General features: G+C 40.4%; 1 protein-coding gene across 2 annotated transcripts in view; it reads right to left on the bottom strand.

Moving 5' to 3' along the window:
* Positions 1–15,829, bottom strand: part of LOC124117562 (RNA polymerase I-specific transcription initiation factor RRN3-like) — a 331,792-nt gene that overhangs the window by 273,626 nt on the left and 42,337 nt on the right. For both annotated transcript variants that reach the window (XM_046479504.2, XM_048402649.1), the window contains one exon: positions 5,329–5,407. In XM_046479504.2, the coding sequence (XP_046335460.2) occupies positions 5,329–5,379 (51 nt within the window). In that variant the 5' untranslated portion in view covers positions 5,380–5,407. The remainder of the gene's footprint in view (positions 1–5,328; positions 5,408–15,829) is intronic.

Raw genomic sequence — 15,829 nt, 5'->3', positions numbered from 1 at the left:
TGTAACCATTCAGAATTAAATTTCCAAATTTTAGTTTGGCTGGCCTTTTGACAACTGACAGTTGACGTATCTGGCCCCTGTCTCAGACAATGAATCAAGTTTACGTTTTTGAGGTTTCTGACTACAATCATTAGTGCCCATATCTTTGTCACCCTTTTTGTCAGTCTCTGAGTCAATTTTCTTACACTTAAAAGGCAATTTAGACCCTCCGACCGTGAGAGTACTGTTTTTGCTCCGGAAGAATGAAGACAATGTCACTCCCTTGCTTGCCTGCCATTATTACAGCAGTACACATAAGTTCCTCACAGCAACAGCCCATACTGCGGAGCTCTCTATACTATCGTGATGTTACAAAACGAAGGTATCACAAGATGGGCAGGAGCTTGCAGTACACGCGGTTCACTCTTTTACCTAGAGTTTCATGCGACCAGCATAGTACGAAACAGGTTCAGTCGAGCTTATTTTTAGAAAACTGGGACTTCCTTTCTGTGTGGAAGAGATACACGGACTGATCTTAGAGCATCTTCCCGAGACAAAAGAGTTAACTGACTATAAAAGTCCAGTTTCCACCCTTGCCGAACTAGGCTGGTATTATTGAGTTACATTTTGGCTGGACTAACGAGTCTATGCATAGTCAAATCAAAATCGCGCACCGAAATCAAAATCCGGTTTGTAAACTGTCGTGCAGATTTCGATCGATTGCGGGATTTGCAAAGCATGTGCATCGCCAATTCATTGTCAGCAGATATTTTCAAAATCCTTTCATGTTTTTAATCAAGGTGCTCACGTGATTTGATGCATTTCGCGATGGAAGACCCGTTTTATCACGATATAGATCTTGATTATCGATCAGATCGTCCTGACTGGGCGCCACAATTTTGTGTGAAGCAAACGCAAGTGATACGAGAGTTGGAATCTGATTGGTCCATAGGATAGGCTTAGAAGGGACATAATTAGTAATAGCCACTGGTGTCGCAACGATTGAGCCCAGGAATTCCAGCCTAGTTCGGCAAGGGTGGAAACTGGACTTTTAAAGTCAGTTAACTTCCTTGCCTCGGGAAGATGATCTTAGAGTTGAGTGAACAAAGTTTTAACACTGAGAGATAGGAAACACTGGAACTGGCATGTTACCTCCAGGAAAAGTCAGGAATGCATAGGCTCCATCTTGGTAATGTAGTATGCTACCTTTAAATGGCATGAATGATGGGAAGGAATTTCAGGCAGTTGCTGTGTCAAGCCTTGAGGTTGCCCACCAACTCAACCACCACTGTCAGCTAGAAGTGTTCCTAACCCTTGGCATCCAGAAAAGGGTAATGAGGGGGCACAAAAGGATGTTATTGAAGACAGTCTACTCAGTGTTCCAACACTGACAATGAGGACATAGAGTCCAATCTAATCACATTCTATGCAAGGTTTGAAAACAAAATCTCAAGAGGCGAGTCAATAAAATCTGGTAATGTCCTTCACCAAGATGTCTCCAGATATGGCTAAAGAAAAGATGCCAGCGGCTGAATCAATAACAACCTGTCTTCAGGAAACAAGAGGAGATTCAAGGCTGTGTGAAACTGCCCCTTATGAACTACAGGGACTGCTGAGACTTTCCCTCCTCCATCTTAAAACTCAGCTGTTCCATGAGATGATGGAAAGATTGACATCAAGAAGCAGGATTGCCAGCTTAGTTGAGATGAAAAGCAGTTAACAAAGTAAGAATCGAAGCTGATCCCCTCAGTGTAGTTGGGGGGTGGCTGGTAGTAGCAGGTGCCAGTCACACAGGAACATCGCCCCATCACTGCCATATTTTAAATTGGAGGAACTGGGAGACTGGCAGGATCATAATCTCAGTAACCAAAGCGACCCCAGTGATTGCCAGCAACCCTTACCTCTTCAAGCATGCAGTTTGCCTTGATAAATGTGTTGGATGATAGGTGATATGGAGACAAACTAGCAAAAAAAATGCTAAAAGTTGACTGACTACATGAGGAAGGTTGAAACACACGCTGAATATTCCATGTGCTCTAGCCTCTTATGACTGTGACTGAATATGACGTACATGGTATGAATCTGAAGAGAAACAGTGTTGTTAAGAGCTAATATCAACTCATAGAACTTGGAAATGAGTCTTGATAGTAGTTGAACAGAGCTGAAAAAAACTGATAAAGCCTTGGACAAGGGCGACAAGGAGAGGTGGAGAACTGCAGCCATAAGACTAATAACAACAACAAATGGTGGAAAGAGAGAGAACCAATACCGATTTTGGAAAAATTCAAGTCCAAGGGAAGAGAGGATGAAAGCAGCATCCCTTGGGGTTTTGTAAGGAGCGCTTGAAATTTAAAGGACTGGAGGAGACATTCTTGATTCAAAATGGCAGCTCAAAGTCTGCTATTCGTGAACGGTAACAGAGAACAAAGACAACATGGTACCACAAACAACAACCTGCCACATGGCAAGGAATTCTGTTTGGTAAAATACCAAACATGTAAAATTTAAACACCCACAAAAGAATGCAACAAAAGTAGAGAACGAAACGATTGACAGTACAAAACTGGACAAAGCTACCAGTAAATAAGCAAGACCACTTTATAATGTACAAATAAGAACAAATTACAGAAAAATAAGATGTCAAGTTAGTTAATAATATGCATCAGACTGTAGGAACAGGACAAAAGACTGTTGTCCCCCGTAACAGTAACAATGCACACCACAAAGTTATGATGGCGATTTCAGGGCTCAATGATGCCACATCCGAACAACATGGCAATTCAATGCAAGAGTAAGATTAACTCCCTGGATGCCACAGGGACACATAGGTAGATACATGCAATGATTTGATATTTTCAACAGAAATTGTCAAAGTTACCGTCCTGTGTGACGCCATGACTGACGCATAATCACGCACAACGACAACAGTATTTATCTGAATTTCTGACTATTTCCGTTTGTTTCAATGAAAATTATAACAACAAATAATTGTACACAGATTGTCAGAATGTTTCTGATTACTTACATGTCACATTTATGTATATACGATCCCTGAATCAACGAAAGTCCCCACGTAAAACCCCTCGTACTGTTGACATTGATCACGCCATTTTGTAATAGTCAGACACAGGTACTGATGTCATATGTCAACATTGTTGTACATATTTGGTAATTTCTTTGAGGTGAAGGTCCTTGAATAAGAGTGCACACGATCATTGTATCATGCTGTTTACAGTTTCTGTTATGATGTAGATTTTGCAATTGTTTTATACATTTTTCCACACTATTAATTTCACTTTGGATATTTGTCAATGTTCAAAATGATATCATACGTAAATATAGGCCACAACATGTATGAACGAACCTTTGATAATCTCCTGTTTGTTTAAACATTGTTTACATAACAATTGATAGGTTTTTAGTGCCGAATACAACATTTCTTTCCTTTGGACAAGTGTTATAAGATGAAGAGTAAATGTAACTGCAGCATGTACGTATTTCTTGGGATGTGTAATAGTCAATATTATAAGTTCATATAAACAATGTCCATGAATAGCCGTTTCATTTTATTTTATAACTAAAACTGAATATATTACTTTAACAAAATGGATAATATTTTTCAGTAAAATATATGCACACATTTCTGAAAGAATTGTCTTGGTCTTGGAAGTGTTTTTTTTATGTCATTTGATACACAGAACAGTGATATCTAACGATTCGCCAGGTGCGCAAACAATTTCCGAATTATTCCTCTCGTTTTGAATTATATAATCAATGGGTTCATTCTTTTTACAATATTGGGATCACAGGATATTAAACTGTTTACTTTATTTCTCCAGGAATTGTAAAATGTACAAAAATAAAACCCATGCCAGGTACCCCGGTGGTTCAACCGTATACGATTATCCTGATAATTCTATACCAATAGAGCTTTCTTCGCATCTTTTATTGTGTAATTCTGAGACGAGATGAAGAGAAATAATAACATAATAATGAATAAATATATGTCCAATACTGACTATAATTTTGGTTGTTTTGAAATATTCTTTTGGGTATTTCATTACGTAAATTGATGCCAAACAGGTGCTTGTCTTGCCCAATTAAGATACACGATAAACTATCTATTTGTTTATATATTCAAGACATTATTTACGTGGTGAAAGCAGTCATTTTATGTTTTGTCGAAAAAGCGTCAAATTCTGTTTTACACATCAAGATTTTCCATACCATGAACGAAAATTAGGGGAGATATATATTAATCAAAATACCAGTGTCGTCTTTCTCCTACGTTATCAAAGACATAAAACCACCCATGACGTGAAAAGGAATGGTGTTATTTTTTTGGTATTTCATTACATTTGATGATAGGGCTGGTGCTCCATTAATATTGATGCAACATTAGTCAAGTTACACTTACACAATCAGGAGAATGTTGGAATCTAAGGACTAAGTTATAGGTTATATAGGGCCATCCATTTCTCTATTACCTCTTTTTTATTAAGTACGATTTCCTCATTTCTTATGGAGGGATTTTATTACTAAACGTATACAGTTTCAATATTGATATTTGCGCTGGAATAGTTTGGTTCCTCGTGAACAAAACACCACAAACATATATTGTCCTTACCCACAGCTAATTCTCACCAAGTGACCTGAGTTACAATAAACTAGGTGTACGATAAAAGCGGAGAAATGTACTGTTTTTCAACAGCGAATACATTCTCGGAAAACACTTAGTAGTTGTTGTTTTTTAAACCGGTTTAATATTTGCAGTTAAATTTAAACCATCAAATAGGAAATTTAGCGCACAACCTTCACTTTTCTGATCTTAGGAAAATGTGCGTCAGAAAAAAAACCCTCAGCATCCAGAGGGTTAAGGGCAGCAAACTTTGAATGGGTGACCTACTTCCACTTGTATTTGTGGGAGGTGTTACCACTCTGTGCTATGGATATTGAAGATAAGGAGCCGACTATTTGATACTTAAAGGGGGTGACCAGGGATTTTATTGAAAAAAAAAGTTGTCCCTGAAATATAGAAAAAATAATAATTATGCTTCATACTGTTGTAAGAAAAAAGAAATTGTCTGCCACAAAAATAAGAAAGAAATTATTTTGGCTCATAGATTTATTTAACAAAATCCCAGATAGGAAGGAGATAAATAAAGAAACTGTTTGGTTACCATAGTCAGTCTTTTGACACAGCCATTTTAAAACTAAATATTTGACTTGTGTCCATGATGGCTTGGGTTTTGTTTTTTAGTTAATGTCAAAATAGAGAGGCTAGGAAGCAACTCTGGTATGATATAAGAGTATTTGAAGTTCAGTTCATGTGAGTAAAACTATACATACCTGTGTCCAGTGATGCAGGACTGAATTCACATTATGCACTTCAGGAGTCATTTCATGTAAGTTTGTGAAATATTGAAGTCTGCAACAGAAAGACTGCAATCAAATTTCGCAGTATGTTTATTGTAGATGATACACTGATCTGTACTTATAAATGAAGACCTCGTCACATAACTTTTACACAGCTGAAAAGAGAAAACCAGAAGCTTACCTTAGAAAATATATATAAAAAGTCAGAAATAAAATGTATTTTTTAGTGTAAAATATCATTTATACTTATCAAGACTCATATCCGCTTATCTCATCTCATGTGCTGTGTTCTCGGAGAACAGAAACAAAGCGGGAACGGCTTGGGTGGGAGCTTTAGCGTACGAGTCAGGATAAGAAAAAGGATACTTTCACTCTAAAAGATACATATTTACCTTATCCTGACTCACACTAATTGCTTGAATCCCACAGAAGGTGTTGGGTTCCACCTATGTGCTTGATTAAGACCACTATCTGTTGAATAACCACATGGGAACATGAAAACATCTTGATTTTCTTACATCTAGTGGTGTAACACCTACTTATTGGTGAAAATAAGGAGTGAAAAACTGATTCTGTGGATTTAACAAAGTGTCCATCTTACTTTTAAAACGATTATTGTGTTAGAGAAGGTCATAAACTTCACACAATCATTGCCACTCATGTTCTGAATTACGAAGTAAAACAGGGGACTCTCAGTCAGTAGTTATGGGACAGAAACCTGACATCAACAATTCTATGTGATCATGGGAAAGTGTAGAAATATGTTTTCTGGTTGGCACTGTAAGATTGTTGTGTGATTACTAAAGGTCAAAATTGGTTAATTCCAGCAACATCTTATGTGGAAAAATCTCTGAGATAGTGATTGGTGAAAACAGTGTCTGATCTCCAGAAACAATCTTCCATAATCGTCGGGAGGGAGCAGTTGCCATGAAGAAGTGCTGGGGTAGATGCTATAACTCTGACTTCGTGTGGGTTGGATGTTGATGGTAGATCGATCCAGCCCTGCTGCCTTGAGGCTCTCATCCAGAAGGATATGGTTGTTCGGGAGATGTCTGCTAATGCATTCCTTGATAAAGTAATTTACAGTTTTCTTAATCTTCATCTTTTGGAACTTGTCCTTTGCAACTATATGGGTGAGGCTCACACTGGGTATAATGATAAATCTTCGAATTCCTCTGATCCCAGAATGGATGAGATGAAACTGCCTGTCTGGTTGTCCAGGTAATTGATTCTTGGCGAAGAAATCCCATCTCAAGCCAAGATGAGCCGATGCAATATTGTAGCTGTCAAATCTTGTTAAGATGAAATCAATTGCATGTATCTATGACATCCTGGCTGCCGTGGCTAAAGCAAGAAGATATAAGGTCTTCTGAGTCAGATGTTTGATGTTTGTTGTCAAGGTTCATAAGCATTGCTGTTAAGATGCTTGAGCACTATGTTCAGACACAAGGCTGGGGCTCTGAATTTCTTTTGTTGATCTTCCAGTCTATACGATCTCAATAAACACTGTGATTTGATTCTGTTACCCACGGTTGAAACGGAGCTGATAGCTAAATAGGTGCCTAGTGTTGAACTTTTAAGGCTTCTTGTGCTTTGCAGGTGGTGTAATAACTCTGCTACTTGTTGTGAAGTGGCCTCAGCTGCTGAAAATCCCTTAGATCTCGCAAGCAGGTAACAACTCTACCATTTGGAGGCTTCTTATGGATGCCTTGGTTGCTGTGGTTGAATATCCTCTCTCGACAAGGTTGAATGTAATATGTTCCATACATGAAGTTAGTAGAGATCTAGTCTTGGATGAACTTGCTTTGTGTGAGAATGCAGAAGATTTGGCCAGTTTGGGAGCTTAAGGATTAGATACCCTGCTAATGTGACGAGCTCTGGGAACCAAGTAGTGGTAGTAGGTTCTTGGATTGCATGGTCTCTTATCGCCAGTTGGAATGCTTCCGGATGAAGCATCCATTTTGTTGGTGATGGTTTGGCTGACCTGCATTTGACACTCCTGGGATGTGTCTTGCCTTTATTCTTAAGTTGAGACTGCCTGTGAGTTTGTACAGTTTAAATGTTAATCTGCAAAGGGTTGCTGACCTTGTCGTACCCGGGAGATTTACGTGGAAAGCCACTGTTAAATTGTCTGTTCTTATCATAAGATATGTCTTTTAGGTATGGTGCCCAATGTGTTATAGCTTGGATGACTGCCTCGAAGTCTAGGTGGTTGATTTGGAAGAGCTTCTTTTCTGCTGACTGATAACATGTCAGTCCTAACCACATTGTGTGGTATATTTACATTCGAGTGTACTGGAAGTGACCTCTGAACTTGACTACGTGTGTGAATGCGTGAGCGGAAGCTGAGGGGGAGATGGGAAAATTGGAGAGGAAGCGGCGTGTTTACGGATGGCGGGGATTTGACATGAACTGTCAGTGGTGTGTTGAGTGAGAGAAGGACTAACCAGGGCCAACAGTGGAAAGGGCCATAAAGGTAAATAACACTGACCATAGCCCTGAAGTTACTTCTGAGTTGAAGTGAGCGCTCTATCCTTGTAGGGAGGTGTCTACTAATAGATGCTGATTGTAATCTGGCATTTCAAAAAGGTTCCTCCACAGACATTTGACTTGATTGTCCACCAATGAAGGTATTTCAAAAGATGAGGTGGTAGTCTGATATATGGATGATCTAGGAACTGTTTTAGGAACAAAGTTGCAGTCTGCCTCTTACTGTCAACTCTTGGGCAGAGATGAGTAGTCCTAATATCACTTGCCACAAGTGTCAACATATATATGTATATAAACAGAGCAGCCAAAGATAAAAATGAAATTATATCAATATACGAAAATAGAAATCATATCAACACAAAAATAATTTTTTTTATGAATACCAAACCTCACAATAGATATGTGTATCCTACTCACACACAAGTCCAAAAGAGGGACAGGGCAGTCAAAATTGCTAAGGCAGAAGACGACCTCTTAAACACTTAAAGCAACAACAAGTGTCACCTCACCACAACAGGGCTTGGACACTGAACCTGATGTGACCCACCAAGCGCTTGCCATGCCACGAGAAAACGTCGACAATCTCCATCCATCCAGAGTATGGTAAGCCTCCATATGTCTCCACCAAGGAGATAGAGGAAGCCCTCCCGCCCAGCCCACAGCCCCCAGTCATAGCCAAGGAACTCGCTTCTCACAAATCCAGAAGGGAGGAGCCCTTCCCCTAAGCTGAGGGAACAGGCCACAGGAAGAAGAAGAGGAAAAGGAGAGACATCCCCTCGGCCAAAGCCTCAAACCACACCAGTCAAGGAGTTCAGCATAGGCAAAATCAAGGAATGGGAGGCATATGAAGACTTGATACAGCTATCTAACAGGATCCTGTAGTCTCGCAGGAAACAGCCCAACCCATGCACCAACATGGAACCAAGCGGCCGCCTGTACCATGGTCATGGTTCAGTACATGACAGACCAAAGGTTTGAACACAAGCTAAACTTGTATGAAGAACTCTAAACGACTTCCTCAAAAACTGCCAGATGGAAAAGACTGACTTCACCTCCAATTTAATCGCCAACGCAGCTGCTCAACCCATCTCCACGTGTTTCCATGGTCTCGACCACCTCAAAGAAAATCCAGTAGTTACCAAGTAGCCTGCCAAACCGTACCTTCTAACCCCTGACCCCTACCCCATCCAAGCCCACTCTTTCCACCTATTATCTAATATTATTTATTTAAAAACCTCTCCCCAACCACCCATAACCCCCCACAATCTTAGTCTCTTTATTTTTTGTAGTCCCGTTAAAAGTTTACTTTACATTTTTTTAGGTTCTCTTTAGGTAAACTTTTTTTCTCCCAATAATATAGTGCAAACCTGTGTGCAAAATATGCTTGATGTCTGAAAGCGCACTTAATTTCCCAATTAACTAACTAACTAAGTGTCATAGAAGTGACAGCTCACAGATGATTCTAAAAAGAGTCACAGCAGACCTTAAAAAAGCTCAATTAAACAGGCAATACCTAGCCACAGTATTTTTGGATTTCAGCAAAGCCTTGGACATGGTATGGCATGACGGACTCCTCACAAAACTAGCACAAAATGAAGTAGAAGGGAACATAGCAAACTTCATAGACAGCTTCCTGCAAGACAGGTCGCTATCAGTTAAAATAGGGAACAATCAATCTGATCCTTTGTCCCTGGACAATGGCATACCACAAGGCAGCATTATATAAACAGAGATATTTCACAAATCAGAAAAAAAATCCAGTCAGCCCTGGACAGAGTAGATCAATGGTGCAATAAATTGGGGTTCACCCTTTCAAGTGAAAAAAATGTGGGAGTTCTATTCAGACGCAGGGGGAAAGATGCTATGATACCCTGTCTCTCCATAAAAGGCAAATCTATCAAATTCCTAGATCAACACCTCACTTGGAGCAAACATATAGAATATTTGGAATACAGATGTCAAAAAGAACATATTACGGCAATTTCAGGCACATCTTGGGCCACATCTAGGGACACTCAGCTGGGCCTCTACAAATCACTTATCAGATCAAAAATAGACTATGACTGTGAAGCCTTTCACTCAGCATCAAATACTGTCTTGAGATGCCTGGACAGAATACAATACAAAGCCCTAATACTGGCCACAGGTGCAGCAACAGGCACTTCATTAGAAGCAATGCAAGGAGAAATAGGAGATCTCCCATTGGAACTAAGAAGAGAGCGGGCAATATTACCATTCTGGGGACGACATCAAACTCTTTGGTGAAAAAGATACAGCAAGACAAAAACAACCGAGATGAAGCCCTAGCTCGGAAAAATCCCTCACTAAAGTCTTCTGGTATATTAGTATAAGAACTTATAGGAAGTCACAATTGTGATGACATTCAGCCACCAGAAAGTCACTGCAAAGGGTTACACCCTCCCTGGGTTGACACTGCTTTAACATCAGAAGTCACTAAAAAGAGAACCCAACCCTACTATGATCAGTAGCTATCACTAAAATTCAAACTACCTGGGACAGCTGGGCCCATATATACACTGATGGATCCAAGAATCCTATCAATAACAGTGCTGGTTACAGTATCCATAGCTCCAAACCCCAAGCACATTCGGTTTGCCTGCCTCATGATCAGTCAGTATTCACGGCTGAACTGTAGGCAATTCATCATGCACTCAAACTCATACCGGAAGCAAAGGCAGTCATCCTATCAGACTTGCTAAGTGCACTTCAAGCTATCAGCTGCACCAAACTCAAACTCCAGGCCAAACACAGTCAATAATATTCTATATGAATATACAAAACTATCGGACCAAGGGCAACAGGTGGACCTGTGTTGGATCCCCTCTCACATAGATATTCATGGAAATGAAAAACAGACTCACTGTTGAAGATAGCTCCAGACAAAGCGGAGATACAGCCTATTCCCTTTATACCCCCATTACACCGGACGGCGACCTTTCCTGCGACCGTTCTGCGTTCTTAAGTTTTGCCAGGTCGGCGTTGAAGGCAGAGGGGTCGCAGAACGGTCACGTAGAGCGCACAAGGGAGGCAGAGGGAACGCTCAGCCATCGCCAAGAGCGCCACTGTCGCTGAAAAGTTTTGAACCTGCTTAAAACAGTCGCAGTGAGATCGCCGTCGATGTAAGTCGCTCAAGGGAGGCAGAACGGAGGCAGAGGGAACGCAGAAAGGAGGCAGAGGCATCGCCATGGTCGCAGAGAGAACGCACAGAGGTCGCTGAATGGTCTTCATATGAATCTGTGATGTAATCCTGTTTACCTTGTGCCTTCTCTCTGCGTCCTCTCTGCGACCTCTCTGCCTTTATTCGCCGACCATAACGACTCTTGTACGTCCTCGACGATCCATGTGCCTCCTTTCTGCGTCTCCTCTGCCTTCATAAAGCCACGTGTTATTTCTAAAAATAGAGCATGACAGCTTTAAATAGCGGATGATATCTATAAATAGAGTATTAGAGTCATTCTATTGCAGACGCTCAGAGAGCACGGGTTGATAAAAATGCCTCCAAAAACTAGAGCAAAAGACGTAGATGTGTAAGGGGTGATGTAGAACCTCAAACCAATAAGGATGACGTAAATGAAGAAATCCAAACACCAATTGAAAGTGGTCCAGGCGCTCAGCAACAATCGGAAGTAAATACCCAGGGTAGAAATGAAATACCAGCTACAAATTGTCTAAAACGCGCGCGTCGTGGTCCTGACAATGAAAGACAACAGGGTGTGATTGAATCAACTAGTGAATCCGAAGTATCTGACAGCACAGCACTGGAAAAGAGAAAGAAAAAAGAGAAGGTGACATCAACTATGACAATACAAGAAGAAGAGTCAATGGTAGAATGGCTCAGGGATCATCCAGAGTTCTATGACAAAAGAATGATTGACTATAAAAATGTACAAAAAAAAGAATCATTGTGGAAAGATAAAGCCAACGAGTTTAATAAAGATGTCACGCTCTTAAAAGTGTGGTACAAAAGTCTTAGAACACGTCTTGGAAGACTCTTGAAGACAAAGTCTGGACAAGCGGCAGACCAAGAGCTGACTGAACGGGATAGATGGATACTCAGTAACCTAGAGTTTCTAAGGGTCCACATTGAACGTGTTCACAGGCGGCCGTTAGTCAGTGTGAGTATTTTTTATTGTATTGTTTTGCACATTTTCAAACACATTTCCATTTGTGTATCTCATTGAAAATTCTTGACCAACTTCTTATGTATATTTTTCCAGCTTGACCAGTGCACAGCCCCTCAAGATGTCACAGCGTCGACAACAGAACATGCTGGAGTTACTTGTGACAATCTCAATAATGACATTGATACCCAAGATCTTGGAGACCCTACTCCACCTTGCAGTATTTCAAGTCACACAACAGCAACTCAACACAAAGTCAGTAACCGTGGAAGACGAGGTGATGAAGCAGATGATGCGTTTCTGTCGTCCCTTAGAGATCAAGGAGCACATCTCATGACAATGCAGGAAAAACTTCTGGAGCATCTGAAACCACCAGGTGACCAAGAGAGACTTGGGTTCGTAGAGTTTGTGCGATCTACGCTCCTCAGTCTGAATCATGACTGTTGGCAACGATGTCAAAAAGACATGCTACAACTGTTGATGTGGTACATTGATGACAATGAGTCAACTCGCAGATCAGAACCCATGTCATCTGCTAGAATTCCACCTCCTGCACATTCTGCGTCATCAAGCTACCCTGGAACGTCATCAACATCATGTGGTCAGCATATGTGGCAGCCCCCGCCCAGCCAGTGGACAACACATGTGAATAATCGCACCTCAGTTTTGGGTTCAATGGATCCACACTGGTTGCAGCAGGAGTTTCCCCAGATAAACTTGATCATCACCACGTCCATGGATAACTACTCCATCAAGCACACCAGAAACGTCACGGTTGAGCCTTCTCCAAGATTTTGATACTGACACTCTACAAGTCGTCAATCGCTCAGGCACAACAAGAACTGGTAATGGAGGTCACACTCAAGGTCGTCGTCTAGTTGACCAGACTTTGAACACTCCCCAACTGCGATTGAATGCAAGTGACTCTGATTAGGGCAAGTTGTGTTCATATTGACCATTTTAGACTCATACATTGTTACAATATGTACCATATGCATATCCTTTATGTTCTTATTTTTATCTTCTAAATGGTGTTTTATGAAAAATGTCCTAACATATTTCAAAGGTGTTTGTAATTAATATTTGATAAACAGCGTTTTACCTGGACACTTGTTTTACAGTATGTAATATATTTATATTGCCTGCTTTAAAAAAGCTTAACGACTGATGTTATTATATATACATTCTGGAAACATATTGTGTTGACTGTTCCTACGGATGTGTATTGATGCTTCAATAATTGGTGTTGTTTTACATTTAATTAGCGTTAAATTTGAACTTCAAATATCTTTATTTTCTCTTTTTTTCATTTCAGTGTTCAATTTATTGTAAACTTTCATTAGAGTGTTCATAGCAATGCTTGCTATGCTTTTTCTGATTGAATAAAGTTTATTAAAGCATGTTTCACTTCACTTATACTAAGAGTATGTTTCATTTGTTATAAAATTAATTTAAGCATTCTCAACACATTTGTTTTAATAATTTGTTTAATAACATTAAAAACAACAAATGAATTTATATGTTGGTAACTCAGAGAAAATAAATAATAAATAATGACAATAACAACCGTTTCCGAATGTACAAAATGCTACCAATTTAAAATTTATCAGTTAAGTATCATTAACTCCATACCAAGTGTCACATAAATGTTCAAATCATGCGTTCCTGCCAAGGTACAGATCCAGCTGCACTGTTAAAATACAACTTGAGATACTCTTGTTGTTGTTTTCCTGCTCGTGTTGCACAGTTTGGTCTGACTACTTGATCGACATCACACATGTTTACTAGCTGTCGCCAGTTTCCAGGAATAAGGTTATGATTCTCATCCTCTGTATCAAGTGCTGCATTTTGTAGAGCTGGATATCTCGTGCGCATTAAATTGTGCAGACAGATGCATGCTTCTACAACATCCTGTACAAATTTTGGTAACAGCTGCATTGTTGTGAGGAATACTTGAAAACGCTGAGCTTAAATGCCGAAAGCATTCTCTACCACGCGTCTACCACGAGAAATACGATAATTGAAGATACGCTGCTCTTTAGTCAGTCCTCTTGTAGAGTAAGGTTTTATCATGTATGTCCTAAGAGCAAATGCGTCATCACTTAGAATGAAGAATGGAATGTCCATGTCATCATGTGGCAGAGGCTCCAAAACTGGAAAATTGATTGTTCCGTCTTCAAGACATTCCTTCAATTCAGATTCATTAAATATCTGGGAATCTGACATCGAACCAAACCCGCCAACATCACACCATAGAAATTTGTAGTTAGCATCCACCAACGCAAGGAGCACAATAGAAAAGAATCCTTTGTAATTGTAATACAAGCTTCCTGTGTTTGGGGGACATCGCAAGGTCACATGTTTTCCATCAATAGCACCACATGCATGAGGTACATTCCATCGGTTCTTAAAGTCATCTGCAACTGTCTTCCACTCATCGGGGTTTCTTGGACATTGGACAACTTCGTTCTTGTACTCTTCTCGGATTGCTCTACAAACCTCAGGTACAAACACAGAGATAGTGCTACGTGATACACGATACTGGTATTGTAGCGAAGGATACTTGTCTCCTGTAGCAAGGTATCGGAGAGTCACAGCAAGTTTAAGACCAGGGTCCAAACTTTCTCTGTAATTAGTATTTTGTCTTAATATTCTTGGGCTTACTCTTTGAAGTATTTCATCAAACATTCTTGGTTCCATTCTAAGGTAATTGAAAAATGAACCTTCGTCCTCCAAACGTAGCTCGTGCAACAATTGGCTATAATGTCCGAATTGGAACCTTCTTTGATGCGTCAACCATGGGCGAACCCACCAGGTTCTCATTTTCCTTATTCGTCTGTTCAGTTTGCGTTCCATTATACCAATACTCATTTGGTGTAACAACAGTGCTTGATGACCTTGTATGATAGCAATTTTCAAGCGCTGGTTGTCAAACACTAGTTGTATCACCAGGAGCTGACATAGACTGATAAAAAATAGTCTGCAGATGAGCCTTTTATAGTCAGGATGTTCAGCTGTCGCAAAGAAGGCAGAAGCATCGCTGAATGGTCGTTCGGCGATCGCCTAGGAGGCAGAGGCATCGCTGAAAGGTCGTTGAGTGATCGCCATTGGTCGTAGAGGGGTGGCAGCGCGGTAGTTAGTTGCAATAAGGAGGCAGAGGGGAGGCAGAGGGAACGCAGAGGAGAGACACAGAGGAAGTGCAGAGATATCGCACAGTGAACGCCTAGGTCGTTCAGGGAATGCAGTGACATTGACAAAAGTAACATATTTAGTCGCAGAAGGAAGGCAGAACGGTCGTAGGAGCGATTACACCAAAAGAGAGTTTTCTTGAGTATGGCGACTCCACTGCGCTCTAGTCAAATTTTAGGACGCAGAAGGAGCGCAGAGTGATCGCCGTTTGGTGTAATGGCCCATTTAGTAAACTAGATATAAAAAGCAAAATCAAAGCCTCCATAGCCCAGCGGGACACAAGTAAGATCCGCAGATGGTTATACAAAATTCAACCCAAGATCAACCAAACGCCATACTCATACTCAAATGAAAGGAAAGTTGAGATAGCCATCTCACACCTCAGACTCGGTCACAAAAAGAACTATGACAAGGTTTGTTCATCTTGCTATCAGTCTGAATCCATTGCTCACTTGTTACTGGAATGTCAAGACCATGCCCAAGCCCGGGCTCAGTTAAAACAAGAATTGCAGGTCAAACTAACTCTATTTCTGAGAGATGGACAGCTACTTGAACGCATATAAACAGAGCAGCTAAAGATAAAAAATGAAATCATATCAATATACGAAAATAGAAATCATATCAATACAAAACCAGAAATTCTATGAGTACTA

The sequence above is a fragment of the Haliotis rufescens genome, unplaced genomic scaffold (assembly GCF_023055435.1).
Source record: "Haliotis rufescens isolate VD_foot unplaced genomic scaffold, xgHalRufe1.0.p SCAF_28, whole genome shotgun sequence".
NCBI lineage: Eukaryota > Metazoa > Mollusca > Gastropoda > Lepetellida > Haliotidae > Haliotis > Haliotis rufescens.
The sequence above is the reverse complement of the archived record's forward strand: the minus strand, read 5'-3'. Positions and strand labels throughout refer to the sequence as shown.